The 23,736-nt window shown below is 43.8% G+C and overlaps 1 protein-coding gene across 9 annotated transcripts in view; it reads right to left on the reverse strand.

Moving 5' to 3' along the window:
* NTRK3 (neurotrophic receptor tyrosine kinase 3) overlaps window positions 1-23,736 on the reverse strand; it is a 688,036-nt gene that overhangs the window by 324,069 nt on the left and 340,231 nt on the right. For all 9 annotated transcript variants that reach the window (XM_056571897.1, XM_056571898.1, XM_056571895.1 and 6 more), the window contains 2 exons: window positions 15,242-15,396; window positions 5,959-6,101 (listed from right to left, as the gene is read on the reverse strand). In XM_056571897.1, the coding sequence (XP_056427872.1) occupies window positions 5,959-6,101; window positions 15,242-15,396 (298 nt within the window). The remainder of the gene's footprint in view (window positions 1-5,958; window positions 6,102-15,241; window positions 15,397-23,736) is intronic.

Raw genomic sequence — 23,736 nt, forward strand, 5'->3', positions numbered from 1 at the left:
TAAAAAATGATTGAAAACATGGCTGGTCACGGCAATGGAGACATTGTGCCTACATCAGAAGGCTACATGAGTCCTGTGGGGGATGAACTGGAGGAGGATGATGAGGGGCAGAGCGGAGCACATTTTATGGTGGATGAGATGGCCAGTGTTTCTGGTCATTGGACAGGAGAGGAGGAGCAGCCAGAGGAGCTGGAGGGTTATTACGAGGGAGGCGAGACAGAGGACCCAGACACACCGTGGCAGTATGCAGCGGAGATGGAGGCAGGTAGTCCCAGCGAGTCACTGTCACAAATGGCAAGATGCATGCTGAGTTGCTTGAGTAGTGACCCCCGAATTGTCAAAATTCGTCAGCGCAATGACTTCTGGATCTCCACCTTATTAGACCCTCGCTACCGGCCCAGAATGGGGGCCTTTTTTACACCCACTGAGAGGGAGGACAAACTGACCTACTTCAGGGAGCTTCTACGTAGTCGGTTGGCCACATGGTCCATCCACTCGCAGGTCTGACTCGGGGGGCCCTCTGTGCTCACCTTCCACTGCCACGGCTGCTGGGGAGGGGAGGGGTGGAAGGAGCAGTACTGGCTCAATCAGCAGCCTGAGTCTACAGTCGCTGATGAGTAGCTTCCTTCAGCCGCATAGTGAAGCTACTCATCAGCAGCAGGTGGACATGGAGCAGGACCTGAACCAGCAGGTGGTGGCTTACCTCGACATGACCCTGCCAACAACCGTTGAAGATCCGCTGGACTTCTGGGCAGCCAAACTCGATTTATGGCCGCAACTAGCGGAGTTTGCCCTGGAAAAGCTGTCCTGCCTGGCCAGTAGTGTGCCATCAGAGCGGGTGTTTAGTGCGGCCGGGGCCATCGTCACCCCAAGGCGAACTCATCTGTCCACTAAAAATGTGGAGAGACTGACGTTTGTCAAGATGAATCAGGGATGGATCAGCCAGGATTTCCAGCCAGCAATGACAGATGGCTCTGAGTAGATTGACCATGCTCCTACAACAAAATTTTCTCTATTGTGGTTGGTTATGAAACCCTCTGGGGCAGACCTGGGCATTGTACGGCCCGCTTGCCACATACGGCCCTTTGATTTGCTCTGACCGGCCCGTGCTGATTGGGGGACAACTATGCTCCTAATCTGGGGGACATCTATGCTGCCTAATCTGGGGAACATCTATGCTGCCTAATCTGGGAGACATCAATGCTGCCTAATCTGGGTGACATGTATGCTGCCTAATCTGGGAGACAACTATGCTCCTTATCTGGGGGACAAATATGCTCCTAATCTGGGGGACAAGTAAGCTCCAAATTTGGTGGACATCTATGCTGCCTAATCTGGGGGATAAGTATGCTCCTAATCTGGGGGACATCTATGCTGCCTACTCTGGGGGACAAGTATGCTCCTAATCTGGGGGACATCTATGCTGCCTAATCTGGGTGACATCTCTGCTGCCTAATCTGGGGGACAACTATGCTCCTAATCTGGGGGACAAGTATGCTCCTAATCTGGGGGACAACTAAACTCCTAATCTGGTGGACATCTATGCTGCCTAATCTGGGGGACAAGTATGCTCCTAATCTGGGGTACATCTATGCTGCCTACTCTGGGGGGCAAGTATGCTCCTAATCTGGGGGACATCTATGCTGCCTAATCTGGGGGACAAGTATGCTCCTAATCCGGGGGACATCTATGCTGCCTACTCTGGGGGACAAGTATGCTCCTAATCTGTGGGACATCTATGCTGCCTAATCTGGGGGACAACTATGCTCTTTATCTGGGGGACAACTTTGCTCCTAATCTGGGGGACATATATGCTGCCTAATCTGGGCGACATCTATGCTGCCTAATCTGGGGGACAACTATGCTCCAAATATGGGGAAAACTGATGCTTCTGGCCTTGGGCCTATAATTTTTTGAAGTTTAGCAATAGCTAAATACATGCTTAATGCAAATGTCAACATTGATCTTTAAATGTAAGGGGTTATGAAACCCTCTTGGGTACTGCGAATGACTGCTCCAGACTCATTCTGTGTTTTTCACAAACTACTTGCCTCCCTGGTGCCTCAGGCCTTGGGCCTATAATTTTTTGAAGTTTAGCAGTAGCTAAATACATGCTTAATGCAAATGTAAACATTGATTTTTAAACGTAAGGGATTATGAAAACCTCTTGGGTACTGCAAATGCATGATCCAGACTCATTCTGTGTCTTTCAGGAACTACTTGCCTCCCTGGTGCCTCTGGCTTTGGGCCTTACATTTTTGGATGTTTAGCAGTAGCTAAATACATGCTTAATGCAAATTTCAACAATGATCATTAAATTCTCGGCGCTCTGCCAGGGCCTTCTCCTACCCCGCCTGGGCCGATCCGTGGACCTCACTAACCAACTCACTAACTAATTCAATCGGGACGGGCGGTGTGTACAAAGGGCAGGGACTTAATCAACGCCAACTTATGACCCTCACTTACTGGTAATTCCTCGTGTTAAGGTTAAATAATTGCAATCCCAGATCCATATCACGAACTGATTTCAGCGTGCAACACGCACCTGTCCTTGAAAGATAGAGACACGCTAATCCGTTCAGTGGAGCGCGGCTGCGGCCCCGGAAATCTTAGGGCATAACACATCTGGTATTGCTCGATCTCGCAATTGATCGTGCAAAGGTATGGGGTTATTAAAGCCTCTTGGGTACTGCTGAGGCCTACTCCTGACTGCTCCTGGTGTAATGTATGGGGTAATTAAACACTCTTGGGTAGTGTTTTTTTTTTTTTTAATTTACTGATAATTTTATCGGTAATAAAATAGAATTTTCTAGAATGCTAATCGTTACACAACGGAACTCTTGTTGCGTGTGATTTTTTAATGAAAATTAAAAAAAATAATAATAATACGGACAGGGATGAACTCTGCTTCATCATTTTGGGTGAAAAAAGTCCTTTGGTGATCTGATCTTTTGGAGACAGATGCGCTTACACACATATTGAATAAGCTTTTGTAAAAAAATTTCAAACATTGTGTGGTTTATTATTTTTGAGAAGAATGTCTTTGGGTGGTCCACCATCCTGCATTATAGAGTCTTGTGAACTGTTGGATATGCGCTTGTTCTTACACAAAGGTATTTCTTTAAAACATTTCTAAAATGTTGTTGTTTTTTGGAGGGGATTGTGAAGCCCGGGTGTGTACTGGTGCATCAGCCAACTCCAGGCTATATCCTTCAGGCAATATATGGGTTCCTGATGCCGCAGAGGTGGGGCCTGGGTTTGGAAATTTCTCATTTTTGGATAGCGGGTGCTACCTATCAGAAATCTTTGTCAGAAATGTCATATATTGTGTTGTTTTTTGGGGGGATTGTGAAGCCCTGGTGGGTAGTGTACTAGTGCATCAGCCAACTCCACGCTGTGCCATTCAGCCACCAAATGGTCTCCTCTTGCTGCCAACATGTCCACGCTGTGTCATTCAGCCACTATATGGTGTCCTCATGCTGCCAACACCTTTACGCTGTGCCATTCAGCCACTATATGGTGTCCTCATGCTGCCAACACCTCCACGCTGTGCCATTCAGGCACTATATGGTGTCCTCATGCTGCCAACACCTCCACGCTGTGCCATTCAGCCACTAGATGGTGTCCTCATGCTGCCAACACCTCCACGCTGTGCCATTCAGGCACTATATGGTGTCCTCATGCTGCCAACACCTTCACGCTGTGCCATTCAGCCACTATAGGGTGTCCTCATGCTGCCAACACCTCCACGCTATGTCATTCAGTCACTATATGGTCTCCTGACACTGATGCCACCACCAGGCTCTGTCATTGTGCTGCAGTGATTCTAAGAGCGATGCCGGTAGATTACATGCTATTCTGAATAACAGTATTATTTCACTACCCCAGCATACTCCATATGCGTTTTAGGACACAGAAAAGTGTTCTCTACCCCTATAGAGGCTGTATGTAGGCTAGAAATAGCCTCTTTAATATCGATTCACCGCGAACAAATTCGGATCGAAACAAACTTTTCGGGAAAATTCGGCGAATCGGCCGAATCAAATTTTTGAAAAGTTAGCTCATCTATAGACATTACATCAAAGTTGGATCAGCCTGTAGTGTGGTTTTCCACTTTTATTTTGAGTTTGACTCCACATCCAAACCTCAATGGATTGATAAATTTGATTTCCATTGATATTTTTTTTGGTAATTTTGTTGTCAGCACATTCAGCTATGTAAAGATGAAAGTATTTCATACGATAAGTTCATTCATTCAGATCTAGGATGTGTTATCTTAGTGGTCCCTTTATTTTTTTTGAGCAGTGTATTAAAAAGCATTCTCCATTTATTGGCAAAATGCCTAGCTGGTTGTGCCAATTGTAACCTTACCTTAAATTCATGCATATTACAACATTGGTTATACCAAGTTTAAGAACTGTATGTTCGAACCACATTAAATTAGCTTTATATTTGCATTCTATGAATAATGTACTTTTTTTAAAATATATTATTATTAAAATTTTGGTCGCTCAAGAAGACTATGCATTTGGTTCTTACAGCACTATTGATAAAACTAGGCAAAGGAGAAGATGGCGTCCATCACTTGGCATGCGGTAAAAATGACTGCTTTATTCTTTGTCAATGGGACACAAACATTGTCCCATTGACAAAGAATAAAGCAGTCGTTTTTACCGCATGCCGAGCGCTGGACGCCTTCTTCTCCTTTGCCTATCTCTAACGTGCTGGTCTACACGTGTCCGAGACACGGCGGTATAGGTGTTGAGCTGGACTTGCTCTCTCTTCTTTGTATTGATAAAACTGTCCCATTGAGGATAAACATTTCTAGGCAGTGCCACTGCTTGCACTTGCCGGGCTTGGTGCTCTGTGTCTGGCCCAGCAAAAATTCTCTGAGCAGAGAGACATACAGAGTATTACAATAGAATGCAATAACCAGCTGACCTCTTTATGCTTAAATAAGCTTGTCCACAAATCCCACTCTTAGAACTGCTTTGGATACAGCAAATGATTACATTCTTCTTCAACTTGGCATGTTTGTAGAAACCTCTACAAAACATGCCAACTCTAAATCACATAATATAGCCATAACATAAGGTGCAACAGAAACATTTTACAGTAGAGGGGGCTCCTGTAATTTTAGCAGGAGATCATGCTCCTGTACAGTAGGCAATGATGCACTATGAATTGCCGCTTACTGTCTGGCCCAAAAAGTAAAGCAGTGATGCTATACTATTGGCCCAACAAGTATAGGGCCAAATCTGCATTTGGCAGTTGATTCTGCAAACATTTTGACAAGCTGATTCAATTAAAACCTCCCAAAAAGTTTTTTAGGTTTACCTTTCACCAGTCACAACTACTGGGTGGTCACACTTAGACACATACTGTACAGAGTACAACCATATTGTGTAGTTTTTTTGTAATTCAATCATCTCACAACCAACATTTTTGGAGGCAGTGGGAAATGTAAGCAAGGGCACATTTTTACATGTGCACCTAATTTTGCGGTACAGACTTAAAAAAAAATATTGGCTGCTAAATAAATTTACAAGAAGTTTGGATGTTTTTTCCTATAAACATGTAATATTAGGTATCAGTACTAGAATACTAGTAAGCCCTGACATTGCTGTCAGGCTCCGCTATATGGAGCCCTGTCGGATTTCTGTAAAAAAAAATCTGTCAAAACTATGGGAATTTAACAGAGAAAAAAAATAGTGAATGCACCTTTTTTTTCTCTACTAAACTCTGGTAAAATACCGGATCCCCGGGTTGGAGTTGGTTGTGTTCCAATCCGTTTGGGGCCAAAAAATGAGCCAAACCAAGCCAGAAGCGGACGAAGCACAATGACAATGTGAACTTAGCCTATCTCTCATGATCATGGTGGAATGATCTTTAATGATATGTTCTTTTTTCAGCCTTATTGCCTGGGTATTCACATAATCTGTAGGTTTTGATTCTCACCTGATGTGTGCTGATTGAATGGAGGTGTGACACGGTCCAGTCAACATCCGGTAAGGGTGACCCCGAACCATTACAGGTAACCACAGCATTGTCCCCTTCATGTACCTCCAAACTACTGTGACTGACACTGACCCCCGGGATGTCTGCACATAGAAAAGAAGAAAAGTTAACAGCAAATAATCAGATTACATCTTACCTCTTCTTGATAAATAGGATTTGCTGAGAAGTTCACCAGTTCAGAAATGAAAAGCCTATCCCGGAAAATCTAATTATTCCAAGATATGGTTTCATTTCATCCCTCCAAACAGTTAAGTGCTGCATCTTTGCCTATCTTTATTTCCAACGGACAACTTAATGATTATATTATAGTCCCCTAATAGGCAACATTTTTTATCTTGAAGCCTTTTGCTGATATTAGGCGGAAAAAATAAAACCTACTCACAACAATGTGATCAACAATTGTAATTGCTCTGGGTTCCTAATCCAGAAGGTACTAGTAGGAATACATTAATATAGAGGATTTACATCCATGGCTCACCGAGCGACAAAATAAAAAAGGTACTTGAAAATAAGGGATCGTCTTCAGGTTTTACATTTTTTTTGCAAACAAAATGAAAGAGCCTTAAACTGTTGCACTAAGCTGATTATATTGATCACATATTCTTCAACACCTGTTGGCAGGCAGCGCAGAATAGAACTCTGAGTGGCAGGGAGAATTACTTATCTCGATAACAGCGGCTAATCCTCTAGGAAGACAAGAAGGCCAGAATACATTAAGATGCTCGGTGCCATGAGGAGCGGTGATAACATAATTCAAATCAGCATCGTACCTGCATACTGAAAACGACTTGTTTTATTGTCTCTTAAAATACAAACTTCGCATGAAAGAGACAACTGATAATGGAACACATAGCCATAGACAAACAGTAAGAGCTCATTTTTCTACAATGATTTTAGATTATATTCTCTGCGGTGATATAGGCAGGACATTGCTCTACTGCTCCGTTCACTGAGAATCACGCTGAGTAGAAGAGGAGACTCAGCCAAGCTGATCTCTCCCTTTTCATCCCTTAGGACCAGCTTCGCTTAATGGATTTGCGTGGCTTTTGTCATTTGCAGTATTTTACATGTATTTTATGGCCAATTGCATATAAAACAATGGGGAGTCATGAATTCTTAGTCATGCTGTGGTGACGCACTGTGCATTTTTGAGTCTCTGTTTTTTGCAGTCCAATTTTTTTTATAATGTCTCTTTCCCTCGACTTTAGGAGGTAGAAACGCAAGGGCAAATGCCACCCAGCATGACATATCCCTGTTATTTTTTTGGCTTTTTCTTTTATCGTTGACACCGATAATTTAAGTAGGCATAACATGGAAAGGACAAGGACTGACTCAACATAGTTTCTCATAGAGATCCTAGGAATATTTCCTAAAGCTACTGTCAAAATGATCTGATATGTCTTACATACATGTGAGAAAATCTAATTGGTGATGTTTTTGATTTTGGACCGTCACTGATTTCCACAATGGTAAAATATATTGTCATGCTATTTTTGCCAAAGTCTTCATATGTCATAGTGTATATCTCCTTCTGACTCACCACTTCATAAGTATGTGAAATCTGCCTGAGAATACATGAACACATGAATATGTCACTCATATGGCATCCATGGCCTACTATGAGCACCTTTGTGTCTCTATAACTTTGTAATAAAGAACATGAAGGTTTCTTTTTCTGGAAGATATATATGTAAGAAATCTGCCATGTTCAATTGTATGCCATAATACTGAAGTATTGCTAACAATGCCACAGATTTACTATTGCTAATGTGCCCAAATTATGTTGCAATTGGTACTGAAACCTATCTTGCAGTACTTGTGCCAGATTTATAAGGTGTGTTTTAGACACTTGCCAGAAACAGTGGTGTGTGGCTTTATCGAAAGGGGGTATGGTTTAAGGTGCTTTAAGATTAAGCAAAATTTGGCACACATTGGGGAGATTCATCAAGACCTGTGCTAAGGAAAAATTGACTAGTTGCCCATAGCATCCAATCAGATCACTTCCTTTATAATTAGGAGGCCTTTTCAAAGATTAAAGAAGCAGTTTGATAGTTTGCTATGGCAACTGGTCAACTTTTCCTCAGCACAGGTCTTGATGAATCTCCCCCTATTCTGTGCAGTTTAAGCCGACAAAAAATTTGTCTAAATTTGAACTAGATAGTCTTCTTTTGCACCAGATTTATCAATGAGTGTGACATACTGTGATAAATCTGGTGCATATTAAAACTGGAGTTTTAACTCTCTAGAATTAAAACCATTTTAGTATATCTTAAAGGAGAAATCTCTCTTTCTTTTTTATAATGCCCTGGCTGCCTCAGCTAGGCTTAATGCATCACACTGCCGCTCCGAGGTGGCTCTGTGATGGGACGGGACAATATGGTGTTTCACAGCTACATGGAGTACCTAGACTAACTACATTCAAGATCCATTCATGTGGTCATGCTATTTGCTAGAAGGCAGGAGGTTTCAATAGATGTTAACTCCCTTAGACTTTTTTATTTGTATTGCATAACAACTGTGCAATGAGCCTACTAGGGTGGAGGTCCATTATGACACTCTTTACAGCTGGTGAAGACTGGAGAAACTGCAAATTATAACGTCGTTGATGAAGTGCTTTACCGTGTGTAGATGTTGGGACAGTGGCAAATAGAAAGTTTGTTGTCTCGCTTACATCACTGCTTTGTTACAAGGCTCATCTTTTATTAGTGTAGACTGTAAATAAAGTAAAATATGATGGCCATAACAGGAAATTAAGTTAGCATTATTTAAACAAACTTTGACACGTCAAAGTTGTCACGATGCCGGCTGGCAGGAGGTGGATCCTCTGTGCCAGAGAGGGATTGGCGTGGACCGTGCTAGTGGACCGGTTCTAAGTCACTACTGGTGTTCACCAGAGCCCGCCGCAAAGCGGGATGGTCTTGCTGCGGCGGTAGTGACCAGGTCGTATCCACTAGCAACGGCTCAACCTCTCTGACTGCTGAAGATAGGCGCGGTACAAGGGAGTAGACAGAAGCAAGGTCGGACGTAGCAGAAGGTCGGGGCAGGCAGCAAGGATCGTAGTCAGGGGCAACGGCAGGAGGTCTGGAACACAGGCTAGGAACACACAAGGAAACGCTTTCACTGGCACAATGGCAACAAGATCCGGCGAGGGAGTGCAGGGGAAGTGAGGTATACATAGGGAGTGCACAGGTGAACACACTAATTAGAACCACTTGCGCCAATCAGTGGCGCAGTGGCCCTTTAAATCGCAGAGACCCGGCGCGCGCGCGCCCTAGGGAGCGGGGCCGCGCGCGCCGGGACAGGACCGACGGAGAGCGAGTCAGGTACGGGAGCCGGGGTGCGCATCGCGAGCGGGCGCCACCCGCATCGCGAATCGCATCCCGGCTGGAGGCGGTATCGGCCGGAGCGCTGCAGTAGCGAGAGTGTAGCGAGCGCTCCGGGGAGGAGCGGGGACCCGGAGCGCTCGGCGTAACAGTACCCCCCCCCTTGGGTCTCCCCCTCTTCTTAGAGCCTGAGAACCTGAGGAGCAGACTTTTGTCTAGGATATTGTCCTCAGGTTCCCAGGATCTCTCTTCAGGACCACAGCCCTCCCAATCGACCAAAAAAAAGGTTTTCCCTCTGACCTTCTTGGAGGCCAGTATCTCCTTTACGGAGAAGATGTCCGAGGAGCCGGAAACAGGAGTGGGAGAAACAAGTTTGGGAGAGAAACGGTTGATGATGAGTGGTTTAAGAAGAGAAACGTGAAAGGCATTAGGAATACGAAGAGAAGGAGGAAGAAGAAGTTTGTAAGAGACAGGATTAATCTGGCACAAAATTTTGAAAGGACCAAGATAGCGTGGTCCCAATTTGTAGCTAGGAACACGGAAGCGGACATATTTAGCGGAGAGCCATACCTTGTCTCCTGGAGAAAAAATGGGGGGAGCTCTTCTTTTCTTATCAGCAAACTTCTTCATGCGTGATGAAGCCTGTAAGAGAGAATTTTGGGTCTCTTTCCATATGGTGGAAAGATCACGAGATATTTCATCCACAGCGGGCAAACCAGAGGGCAAGGGAGTAGGGAGGGGGGGAAGAGGGTGACGGCCGTACACCACGAAAAATGGGGATTTGGAAGAAGATTCAGAGACTCTGAAGTTATACGAGAATTCGGCCCATGGTAGAAGATCTGCCCAGTCATCCTGGCGGGAGGAAACAAAATGCCGTAAATAATCACCCAGGACCTGGTTAATTCTTTCTACTTGCCCATTGGATTGAGGATGATAGGCAGAAGAAAAGTTTAATTTAATCTTGAGTTGTTTACAGAGAGCCCTCCAGAATTTTGACACGAATTGGACGCCTCTATCCGAGACGATCTGCGTGGGCAACCCGTGAAGACGAAAAATGTGTACAAAAAATTGTTTTGCCAACTGAGGCGCTGAAGGAAGACCAGGAAGAGGGATGAAATGTGCCATCTTGGAGAATCGATCAACGACCGCCCAAACAACAGTGTTGCCACGGGATGGGGGTAAGTCTGTAATAAAGTCCATACCAATCAGAGACCAAGGCTGTTCGGGGACAGGCAGAGGATGAAGAAGACCAGCGGGCTTCTGGCGAGGAGTCTTATCCCGGGCACAGACAGTGCAGGCCCGCACAAAATCAACAACATCCGTCTCCAGAGTCGGCCACCAATAGAAACGAGAGATGAGTTGCACGGATTTCTTGATGCCCGCATGACCTGCGAGATGGGAGGAGTGACCCCATTTGAGGATTCCGAGGCGTTGGCGTGGAGAGACGAAGGTCTTCCCTGGAGGAGTTTGCCTGATGGAGGCTGGAGAAGTGGAGATCAGGCAGTCAGGAGGAATGATGTGTTGCGGAGAGAGCTCTACTTCCGAGGCATCCGAGGAACGAGAGAGAGCATCGGCCCTAATGTTCTTATCGGCAGGCCGAAAGTGAATTTCAAAATTAAATCGGGCAAAGAACAGAGACCACCTGGCCTGGCGAGGATTCAGCCGTTGGGCAGACTGGAGATAGGAGAGGTTCTTGTGATCGGTGTAAATAATAACTGGAAATCTTGATCCCTCCAGCAGATGCCTCCATTCCTCAAGTGCTAATTTAATGGCTAGTAGCTCTCGATCCCCGATGGAGTAGTTCCTCTCCGCCGGAGAGAAGGTCCTAGAAAAAAACCCACAAGTAACAGCATGCCCGGAAGAATTTTTTTGTAGAAGGACCGCTCCAGCTCCTACTGAGGAGGCATCAACCTCCAATAGGAAGGGTTTAGATGGGTCAGGTCTGGAGAGCACGGGAGCCGAAGAAAAGGCAGACTTGAGCTGTTTAAAGGCGTCTTCCGCTTGAGGAGGCCATGACTTAGGATTGGCATTCTTTTTGGTTAAAGCCATGATAGGAGCCACAATGGTGGAAAAATGTGGAATAAATTGTCTGTAATAATTGGCGAACCAAAAAACGTTGGATAGCACGGAGTCCGGAGGGGCGTGGCCAATCTAAGACGGCAGAGAGTTTGTCTGGATCCATTTGTAGTCCCTGGCCAGAGACCAAGTATCCTAGGAAAGGAAGAGATTGACATTCAAACAGACATTTCTCCATTTTGGCATAAAGTTGATTGTCACGAAGTCTCTGAAGAACCATGCGGACATGCTGGCGGTGTTCTTCTAGGTTGGCAGAAAAAATCAGGATATCGTCCAGATACACAACAACACAGGAATATAAGAGATCACGAAAAATTTCATTAACAAAGTCTTGGAAGACGGCAGGGGCGTTGCACAGGCCAAAGGGCATGACCAGATACTCAAAGTGTCCATCTCTAGTGTTAAATGCCGTTTTCCATTCATCCCCCTCTCTGATGCGGATGAGATTATAAGCACCTCTTAAGTCCAGTTTGGTAAAGATGTGGGCACCTTGGAGGCGATCAAAGAGTTCAGAGATGAGAGGTAGAGGGTAGCGGTTCTTTACCGTGATTTTATTAAGACCGCGGTAGTCAATGCAAGGACGTAGGGAGCCATCTTTTTTGGACACAAAGAAAAATCCGGCTCCGGCAGGAGAGGAGGATTTGCGGATAAAGCCCTTTTTTAAATTTTCCTGGATGTACTCAGACATAGCAAGAGTCTCTGGGGCGGAGAGAGGATAAATTCTGCCCCGGGGTGGAGTAGTGCCCGGGAGGAGGTCAATAGGACAGTCATAAGGCCTGTGAGGAGGTAGAGTCTCAGCTTGTTTTTTGCAGAATACATCCGCAAAGTCCATATAGGCCTTAGGGAGACCGGTTACAGGGGGAACCACAGGGTCACGGCAAGGAGTACTGGGAACCGGTTTAAGGCAGTCCTTGAAACAAGAGGTACCCCAACTCTTGATCTCCCCAGTGGACCAATCCAGGGTTGGGGAATGGTGTTGAAGCCAGGGTAGTCCAAGGAGAATTTCGGAAGTGCAATTGGGGAGGACCAAAAACTCAATTTTTTCGTGATGAGGTCCGATGCACATTAGGAGGGGCTCCGTGCGGAAACGTATGGTACAGTCCAATCTTTCATTGTTAACACAATTGATGTAGAGGGGTCTGGCGAGACTGGTCACCGGGATGTTGAACCTGTTGATGAGAGAGGCCAAAATAAAATTTCCTGCAGATCCGGAATCCAAGAAGGCCATAGTAGAGAAGGAGAAGGTAGAGGCAGATATCCGCACAGGCACAGTAAGACGTGGAGAAGCAGAGTTGACATCAAGGACTGTCTCATCTTTGTGCGGAGTCAGCGTACGTCTTTCCAGGCGGGGAGGACGGATAGGACAATCCTTCAGGAAGTGTTCGGTACCGGCACAGTACAGGCAGAGATTCTCCATGCGGCGTCGTGTCCTCTCTTGAGGTGTCAGGCGAGACCGGTCGACCTGCATAGCCTCCACGGCGGGAGGCACAGGAACGGATTGCAGGGGACCAGAGGAGAGAGGAGCCGGGGAGAAAAAACGCCTTGTGCGAACAAAGTCCATATCCTGGCGGAGCTCCTGACGCCTTTCGGAAAAACGCATGTCAATGCGAGTGGCTAGATGAATGAGTTCATGTAGGTTAGCAGGGATTTCTCGTGCGGCCAGAACATCTTTAATGTTGCTGGATAGGCCTTTTTTAAAGGTCGCGCAGAGGGCCTCATTATTCCAGGATAGTTCTGAAGCAAGAGTACGGAATTGTACGGCGTACTCGCCAACGGAAGAATTACCCTGGACCAGGTTCAACAGGGCAGTCTCAGCAGAAGAGGCTCGGGCAGGTTCCTCAAAGACACTTCGAATTTCCGAGAAGAAGGAGTGTACAGAGGCAGTGACGGGGTCATTGCGGTCCCAGAGCGGTGTGGCCCATGACAGAGCTTTTCCAGACAGAAGGCTGACTACGAAAGCCACCTTAGACCTTTCAGTAGGAAACTGGTCCGACATCATCTCCAAGTGCAGGGAACATTGAGAAAGAAAGCCACGGCAAAATTTAGAGTCCCCATCAAATTTATCCGGCAAGGATAGTCGTAGGCCAGAAGCGGCCACTCGCTGCGGAGGAGGTGCAGGAGCTGGCGGAGGAGATGATTGCTGAAGCTGTGGTAGTAGCTGCTGTAGCATCACGGTCAGTTGAGACAGCTGGTGGCCTTGTTGCGCTATCTGTTGTGACTGCTGGGCGACCACCGTGGTGAGGTCGGCGACAACTGGCAGAGGAACTTCAGCGGGATCCATGGCCGGATCTACTGTCACGATGCCGGCTGGCAGGAGGTGGATCCTCTGTGCCAGAGAGGGATTGGCGTGGACCGTGCTAGTGGACCGGTTCTAAGTCACTACTGTTGTTCACCAGAGCCCGCCGCAAAGCGGGATGGTCTTGCTGCGGCGGTAGTGACCAGGTCGTATCCACTAGCAACGGCTCAACCTCTCTGACTGCTGAAGATAGGCGCGGTACAAGGGAGTAGACAGAAGCAAGGTCGGACGTAGCAGAAGGTCGGGGCAGGCAGCAAGGATCGTAGTCAGGGGCAACGGCAGGAGGTCTGGAACACAGGCTAGGAACACACAAGGAAACGCTTTCACTGGCACAATGGCAACAAGATCCGGCGAGGGAGTGCAGGGGAAGTGAGGTATACATAGGGAGTGCACAGGTGAACACACTAATTAGAACCACTTGCGCCAATCAGCGGCGCAGTGGCCCTTTAAATCGCAGAGACCCGGCGCGCGCGCGCCCTAGGGAGCGGGGCCGCGCGCGCCGGGACAGGACCGACGGAGAGCGAGTCAGGTACGGGAGCCGGGGTGCGCATCGCGAGCGGGCGCCACCCGCATCGCGAATCGCATCCCGGCTGGAGGCGGTATCGCAGCGCATCGGGTCAGTGGATCTGACGGGAGCGCTGCAGTAGCGAGAGTGTAGCGAGCGCTCCGGGGAGGAGCGGGGACCCGGAGCGCTCGGCGTAACAAAAGTGAAGTAGCTCGGTTGTATTCTCAGCACTGTTCAAAACTCGGTTTACATTAGGGTTGTGCAATTTGTTGCACATATTAGTATTCTGTCAAACTGGAGTGTCCATGTATATGTGCACATACTGGGATGTGTCTTGTTGCCTGAATGTAAGTAGTGACTATGTTTAGATTATTTCCTAAGATTATACCTGTATTACTGAGACTCAAAAGAGTGGTGTGCTGCACTTTTGAATCCAAGTAAATGCACATATATGTATATAAAAATAATCCAGTATATGTTTATCAAAATAATCCAGTATATGTATATCAAAAAGAATCCAGCAGCACTCCAAAACTAAGTGAAAATCTTGTGAAGTTTATTCACAAATAAGCAACATTTTGGCTGCACAATTTTTTTGTGATGTGATATGATATTTCTTTTTATGTGTTTTAAATACTTTTGTGATTATAAGAAAGTGTATTTTTTTTCCATTTATTTGGTTCAGTGTTTGTAGGTTTGTAGTTTCAAAGGGTTCAATATAGTTTAGAGCTTGTTCCCATTTCCAAAATTGTGCATGTCCTAGTTTTTTTTCATCTCAACGCCACTAAAATACCAGATCCCCAACAGATCCTATTAAAGTTAATCAGATCCATCTGGACCCGGTGGTATCATTTGTTCTCCAATCTGTTCTGGGTCTGTTCGTCGCAAAAAAAATAAAAAATACCCAGATGAACAAGACGTGCATTGGGAATGTGACAAGCCCATTATTAGGTTTTCTGTCTGAAGTTTGTAAAATACTAGGTATCCTTTAAGTCATGATCTGATATTAAAATAGCTGCTCACCACAATGTGAGATGTCCATTCTATGAAGGGAAATGTTGTGGCCTCTCATCGTACAGAACAGGCTCTGCTCCCTCAAGCTGGCCTCGTTTTTCATATAAGCAATCTGTATCCATCGGATTTCACAGCTGCAGATGAACTGGTTGTTTTCTATTATCCTGCATGAAATCAGAGACAGTGGTAAGTGGGAATCCATACACAATAATTATATATACAGTGGGGGCAGCTGCTGTGACATTTAGTGATATAACAGTGACAAGTAACCTGCAATGCTGCTTCTCCTGCTTAAATTCTTATGGGGATAAGCATTCTTCAGGACATGCCGGAAAGGCACTGCGAAATGTCACCTCTAATGCCTTTCTAAAAAGATAAATCTGTTCTATCTGCAAAATCGCAGAGGACAACTTTGATCTATTATAGTCTATATTAAGTTAAAAACTTTGTTTTGCATTTACTTTGTTTAACTAAGTTTTGTGTAATGACCTGTACGCTATGTGGGTAGTTCTCAGCGGTGGGCAGGCATGAGCCAGGTTATTAAGTAATGCAGATGGCTCAGTAAGAGAGTCTGTATGAGATAGTAGCTACAGTAACATCCCAAAGTATGTACTGTATGAACTAAACATTTCTGTTTTCATTGAGATTAGGAGGGTTATTGTTTTGCAGTGCTAGTTGTTTTGCATTCCCCAGTTTTGGAGTACATACAATATAACCTAAAACTTTAATTGCAAAAAATAAATAAATAAAAAACTCTTAGTGTCCATGCACACTAAGGAAATTCAGCTCAGATTTTCCAAGGGGAAATTCTGAGTAGAATACCTTGCAGCAGCCTCCCATTGTTTACAATGGAATCCTGCTGCTCTATTAATATGTCAGAGGTTCTGGGTTTGAAAAAGCCCATTAGTCCAAGGGATTTCTGATACTTAGAATTCTGTGCGGAATATGCGTCAATTCTGGGTGGTGTGGATCAGCTGAGGAAATTCAGCAAATAAACTCCTCACTGTATTTCCTCAATGTGCATGGTCCCTTAGTGATACCAGAAAAAGGTTATATTGGAGGTCACCAAGGAGATAAACATTTATGGCATATCAATTACATGGGATTTAAATGACAGTTTGACAGGGATATAGCCGCTGTGACTCTCAATATGAGCCTACAATATGGAGATCATGCACCTCGGTACATTGCTGGAAGCTTCTCCCGTTTTAGGCTCAGCACAAATGTGAACATGGGTTGTTGAAAATTGCCCCATTCATGTGAACCTGACTTTCATTTGTCAATGATATTTATGGTTATAGACCCCCTTTAAGTAATCTTAACTAGTGAAGATGAATGTTGGTTTGACGATGTCTATATATATGTTCAAGCTGCTTCTTAGCAACATATCATAATCACAAAAAAACTCCTTATTTGAATAGACACTGCCATAGCATATCTTCCCACGCTTTAAGGGTAATCCCTGCCTGACCTCTGGGACCCCCAGGGATCACAAAAACAGAAGAGAATTGATAAATGAAGGTAAATGAAGGGTGGTGCGCATGCTCAGCCACTGCTTCATTGTTTGCCTATGGAACCTCTAAACATTGCTGAACCATTAACTTGGAAATATTCAGAAGCCTCAAAGACAGTTAATGAAGTAATGACTATGCATACACGTTGTCTCACCGTTCGCTTAGTGGAACAATTGATCTTCATTTTTGTCATCAGAGGGAGTCCTAGCAGTCAGGCCCCACCACTCAGCTAGTTATCCCCTCTCCTGTGGATAATCTCTTTAAGGATTGTTCCAGAAAGGTTCCTGCAGTCTGTTCTATTTTAGGTCAGTACTGCAAGTATTGCAAAGAGCTGTATATTCAAGAGCATTCTATCTAAAATGGAAATAATAAGCAATAATCTAAATTCTATTTAAATCCTATTCAACTATTTCTTAGTCATATCGTATTCTGAGAAAATGTAATGATGTTTGTTATTAAAACTCCCACAGCAAAGGTCACCCAACTTTTAAAGACACCTGAATGCCAAATCAAATATACCCAAGCTATGCATCATAACCATTAATGTTGGATGATAAACCAAATAGGCACTGGAATGGCGGTTGTCACATGAATACCAATGAAGAAGAAAACACCAATAGCTGACTAAGAATTTTTTTAAAAAGAAATAAGCACAAAATCTACCAGCCATATTTATTGCAGATTTTTATTTTTCTTGTTGAGGTTAATGTTAAATGTTACGGAAATATCTGTCCATCTAAAATAGTTATTAATATTAATAATAATAATGATGGTTCTTTAACTGATCTGACATTTCTGCAGTGCTCATAACGCAGAAGCATCAGAGTTTAACCTAAGGAATGAAAAACTGCCTAGGCCGGTCATTATCCTGATGGCGGATATTGTTTTTATAACCCAAAAGATCATGTCACTATGATGTTCTTCCCCAGGGACTGAGAAAATGGCTCTTATTCTGATCCCTTATCAGTGATAAAAGCTACATGGCAAGAGCTTTAACTCTCCACTACAGTAACCAATAAAGTGGATAAAATAGTGTCTTGCATTTCTGTTGATAATTAATGAGGTTGGCATTAATAATGGAGGAGCCAAGAGCTCAGGGGCAAAATTTACTAACAACCTGCATTAGTGCCAATGATGTAACTTGTCTTATTTGAAAGACACAGGGGAGGTCTGCACACAAATTATCTTTTGCCATTTACTGGATCCATTTAACACCACAAACCTGCCACATTTTGTTCTATGGATTATTTATACATTAGCCTCATTATTTATTCATGCTGCATTTTACACAACTATTTTGGGCAATGTTTATTGGAAGAGATGCGGTTATCATTGTACTTAATGTGCTTATGGCTTCCTAATACTGCACATCTATTTCCTCATCACTGGAAGGATGTTTTAACTTTAAATCCCTAGAAAATTGAGAATTTAACTGTGAAATAAATGTTGCATACTCAATAGCCTCATGCAGAAATGTAGGACATACAGTCATACAGTCGTAAAACAATTATCTTCATCAATATCATCACAATACAAATATAAGTGATCTTCATCATCATGTTTTATGTATTTTAAATATAATCTGTCATTATATCTAGTTCCATCTATCTGGAACTAGATAGATGGATGGATAGATAGATATAGGTGGTGAGAGAGAGCAGAAATGTCGCACTTTGTTATGCCGAGGATGCAATAAACGCACTTTATTTGGATGAAATCTTGTGTGCTGTTGTCCTTTCTACATGGATTGAATTCTTGGTATCCCTGACCAGGGGCCATATGATGGCATGCACCTAACAGAAATATACTGGGTGGGCCATCTATATAGATACACCTTAATAAAATGGGAATGGTTAGTGATATTAACTTCCTGTTTGTGGCACATTAGTATATGTGAGGGGGGAAACTTTTCAAGATGCGTGGTGACCATGGCGGCCATTTTGAAGTCAGCCATTTTGAATCCAAATTTTGTTTTTTCAATAGGAAGAGGGTCATGTGACACATCAAACTTATTGGGAATTTCACAAGAAAAACACTGGTGTGCTTGGTTTTAACGTAACTTAATGTTTTCATGAGTTATTTACAAGTTTATCTTTGTTTACAGCCATTGACATATCATCGAGGTTAACACATGAGGAGCTGGTGTTGATGTCTGGTCAACGCGATAATCGGGTCATTGCAGCAGATTTCAATGCAAGACACCCTACGAGACCACCCATCTCCCATGCTACAGTTAGCAATTTGCTGGCTAAGTTTCGTGAAACTGGTTCAGTGTTGGATTTGCCAAAATGTGGAGGCATGAAATCTGTCACTAATGAAGAAACATCAGTGGCTGTCCTAGCTTCATTCAGCAAGAGCCCACAGCGTAGCACTCGCCGCATGTCACTGGAGAGTGGCATTAATCAAACATCCCTTCGGCGGATATTAGCTACTCACAAATGGCACCCTTACAAACTCCAGCTACTGCAGCATCTCAACGAGGATGACCCAGATCGGCGCACTGAATTTACAGAATGGACAAAATGAAAATTGGAACAGGACCCTCAGTTTACGCAGAAGCTTTTGTTCAGTGATGAGGCAAACTTTAATGTGAATGGTGAAGTTAACAAACATAACCACCGCTATTGGTCTGACACTAACCCACATTGGATAGATCCCTCCAAGACTGTTGGAACACAAAAATTGATGGTATGGTGTGGTATATGGGGTACAAAGATAGTGGGGCCATTCTTCATAAATGGAAACTTCAAGGCCACTGGATATGTAAAATTGCTACATGAGGATGTGTTTCCCTCTTAATGCACTGAAGCTGGCATGTTCCCTGAGTTTTTCCAGCAAGATTGTGCACCACCACATGATGGGCGTCAGGTCCGAGCATTCCTAGATGAACAGTTTCCTGGAAAGTGGATTGGTCGTCATGGGCCAGTTGAATGGCCCCCAAGGTCTCCTGATCTGACCCCCTTAGACTTTTATCTTTGGGGTCATCTGAAGGCAATTGTCTATGCTGTGAAGATACGAGATGTGCAGCCCCTGAAACTACGGATACTGGAAGCCTGTGCTAGCATTTCTCCTGCAGTGTTGCTATCAGTGTGTGAAGAGTGGGAGAAGAGGGTTGTATTGACAATCCAACAAAATGGGCAGCACATTGAACACATTTTACAAGTGGTCAGAAACTTGTAAATAAGGCATGAAAGAATAAAGTTATGTTAAAACCAAGCACATCATTGTTTTTCTTGTGAAATTCCAAATAAGTTTGATGTGTCACATGACCCTCTTCCTATTGAAAAAACCAAAGTAGGATTAAAAATGGCCGACTTCAAAATGGCCGCCATGGTCACCACCCATCTTGAAAAGTTTCCCCTCTCACATATACTAATGTGCCACAAACAGCAAGTTAATATCACCAAACATTCCCATGTTATTAAGGTGTATCCATATAAATGGCCCACCTTGTACATATATGTGGATTTGGATGTGCTGTTGTTTTGACTGCATTAGATATATGGATGAATAGATAGATAGATAAATAGATAGATTGATAGATAGATGGATGGATAGATAGATAGATGGATGGATGGATGAATGAATAGATAAACGTATAGGTGGATAGATACAAATAGCACAGGACCGCAGCACATATAGGTAAACTTCAAAATAGGTGAGTATTTATTGCATCTTCACAGCAAAATCAGTGCAACGTTTCGGCAGTCTCTCACTGCCTTTTTCAAGTATAGTTAGTGAACAGACATGGACGGTATATATACCCTCCTACATACAGGTGCAATTAATCACGTCAAAGGTAATTCTCAAGTGTAAACATATAAATAAAGTGCTTTAAGAACAGTGATCACTTGCTGTACATATATCATTATATAAAGTGCACAGTGTACAGTGCAAAACATACAAAAATCATAAAAGTGACCGTTCGGATTGAAATCATTATTAAAAACAATATCTAGAGGGGTGGACACTCACTACTAATGTCACTATGTAAACATTAAGCATCAGGAAATAATGACAACGCAGGCGCGAGCTAAGCCTGTGCCTGTGTCAGGAGGGAGCCGAAAGATGTCAGCCGTGTGAGAACACCAATCACAAGAGCGCATCCGCGCTGCCACGGCAACATAGTCGCCACTACCTCGCGCATGTGCAGCCGCATCGGTCCCACGCACGGCAGCCATATTGTCTATGGGCAAAAATATGGGCAGGTAAAGGACACACAAGCAAAAAGATAACAATCATACAAGGCACATAGAGAGAGGGTAAAGATGTAGTACACTATATTCACATTCCAGCACCTCCACCGGCCTTAACTCTTGGTGTTAGTCAACCCCAAATCCACCGATATGCCCAGACAGGTAACCGGTTGCTAGGGGTGAGCACGAGTACCTGGAGAGCTGCTACATAAGCTTCCCCCAGACTCTACTCACAGACCTTCACCATCATAGGCACCCAGTTCGGGTAAGGTATTGCTGTCTTTGTTTCCTCTGTGCCTCTTCGCCATACATGCCATCTTCCTCACTTCACCAACACGCCCAGATACCAAAACATGACCTCTTGGCTCTGTCCCGATACAGAATAAATAGAAAATTTTATAAAAAACGTCTTGACCGTGGTGTTGTGGCCCCTCTTCATTATATGAAATTTCTGCAAGAAACAAACAGATAATTAATATTTTGTCCACAAACTTTACCATGCATCAGGCTTAATGGACAGACTACTGAAATATGTTAGGAATCCTCATCTTTTTACCTTCATTTAAACATTTTATTGTATGTCTTAAATTCTACATTCAAGCCATTTGGCTTGAGTGTATTCAGGGTATAAATCCATTTCAGTTCCATTTTCTTCAGAAGTAAAGTCCTGTCTCCGCCTCTCTTCACAGGCGCAACTTGATCAACAATCATTACTTTGAGATCTTCTTCCTTATGCCCTTTCTCAACAAAATGCTTGGATACGGGCAGATCAATTTTGCCCTTGCGGATGCTATATCGGTGCTGATTCAGCCTCGTGCATAAATCATATGTTGTTTCTCCGACATATAGCAATTCGCAAGGGCATTTGAGTACATAAATGATGAAGTCCGAGCTACATGTAAGATAACTTTTAATAGGGTAATGTACCTGTGTTGTCGGGTGTACAAATTCTTCCCCTTTCATTAGATAATTACATGTCAAGCAAGACCTACAAGGGAAACACCCCTTCCTACTCACTATCAGAAATCTCTGTCCACCCTTTTTACATGATATATCTGCCTTAACCAAACGATCTTTAAGGTTAGGACCTCTACGATATGACATATAGGGTGGTAAACGAAAGGCATCAATATTGTCATGTCCATCTCTAATTAGAGGCCAGTGGTCTCTAATAATCTGTGCAATTTTGCAGGAGTTGTCATTGTAAGTAGTGATAAAGGGTAGTGATCTCTCAGTACCTACACTTTTGGTCATGGGCGCATGATTCTTAATTCTCTCTCTTTGTCTTGTAATCAGTTTCTTAGGGTAACCCCTCATAAGGAACTGGTTAGTCATTTTCTCCAATGCTAACTTTAGTTTGTAATCTGTATCTGTTATCCGTTCTGCCCTCAACATTTGACAGTACGGCAAGGACTCTACCATGGCACGAGGATGGCAACTTTCGTATCTAAGTAGATTGTTCACATACAGATGACAAACTAAAGTTAGCATTGGAGAAAATGACTAACCAGTTCCTTATGAGGGGTTACCCTAAGAAACTGATTAAGATACAGAGAGAGAATTAAGAAACATGTGCCCAGGACCAAAAGTGTAGGTACTGAGAGATTACCCTTTATCACTACTTACAATGACAACTCCTGCAAAATTGCACAGATTATTAGAGACCACTGGCATCTAATTAGAGATGGACAAGACAACATTTATGCCTTTCGTTTACCACCCTTAATGTCATATTGTAGAGGTCCTAACCTTAAAGATCGTAAGGCAGATATCTCACGTAAAAAGGGTGGACAGAGATTTCTGACAGTGAGTAGGAAGGGGTGCTTCCCTTGTAGGTGTTGCTTGACATGTAATTATCTAATGAAAGGGGAAGAATTTTTACACCCGACAACACAGGTACATTACCCTATTAAAAGTTATCTTACATGTAGCTCGGACTTCATCATTTATGTACTCAAATGCCCTTGCGAATGGCTATATGTCGGAGAAACAACATATGATTTACGCACCAGGCTGAATCAGCACCGATATAGCATCCGCAAGGGCAAAATGGATCTGCCCATATCCAAGCATTTTATTGAGAAAGGGCATAAGGAAGAAGATCTCAAAGTAATGATTTTTGATAAAGTTGCGCCTGTGAAGAGAGGCGGAGACAGGACATAACTTCTGAAGAAAATGGAACTGAAATGGATTTATACCCTGAATACACTCAAGCCAAATGGCTTGAATGTAGAATTTAAGACATACAATAAAATGTTTACATGAAGGTAAAAAGATGAGGATTCCTAACATATTTCAGTAGTTTGTCCATTAAGCCTGATGCATGGTGAAGTTTGTGGACAAAATATTAATTATCTGTTTGTTTCTTGCAGAAATTTCATATAATGAAGAGGGGCCACAACACCATGGTCAAGACGTTTTTAATAAAATTTTCTATTTATTCTGTATCGGGACGGAGCCGAGAGGTCATGTTTTGGTATCTGGGCGTGTTGGTGAAGTGAGGAAGATGGCATCTATGGCGAAGAGGCACAGAGGAAACAAAGGCAGCAATACCTTACCCGAACTGGGTGCCTATGAAGGTGAAGGTCTGTGAGTAGAGTCTGGGGGAAGCTTATGTAGCAGCTCTCCAGGTACTCGTGCTCACCCCTAGCAACCGGTTACCCGTCTGGGCATATCGGTGGATTTGGGGTTGACTAACACCAAGAGTTAAGGCCGGTGGAGGTGCTGGAACGTGAATATAGTGTACTACATCTGTACCCTCTCTCTATGTGCCTTGTATGATTGTTATCTTTTT

This window comes from Hyla sarda, chromosome 4 (genome assembly GCF_029499605.1).
Source record: "Hyla sarda isolate aHylSar1 chromosome 4, aHylSar1.hap1, whole genome shotgun sequence".
In the NCBI taxonomy this organism is placed as follows: Eukaryota; Metazoa; Chordata; class Amphibia; order Anura; family Hylidae; genus Hyla; species Hyla sarda.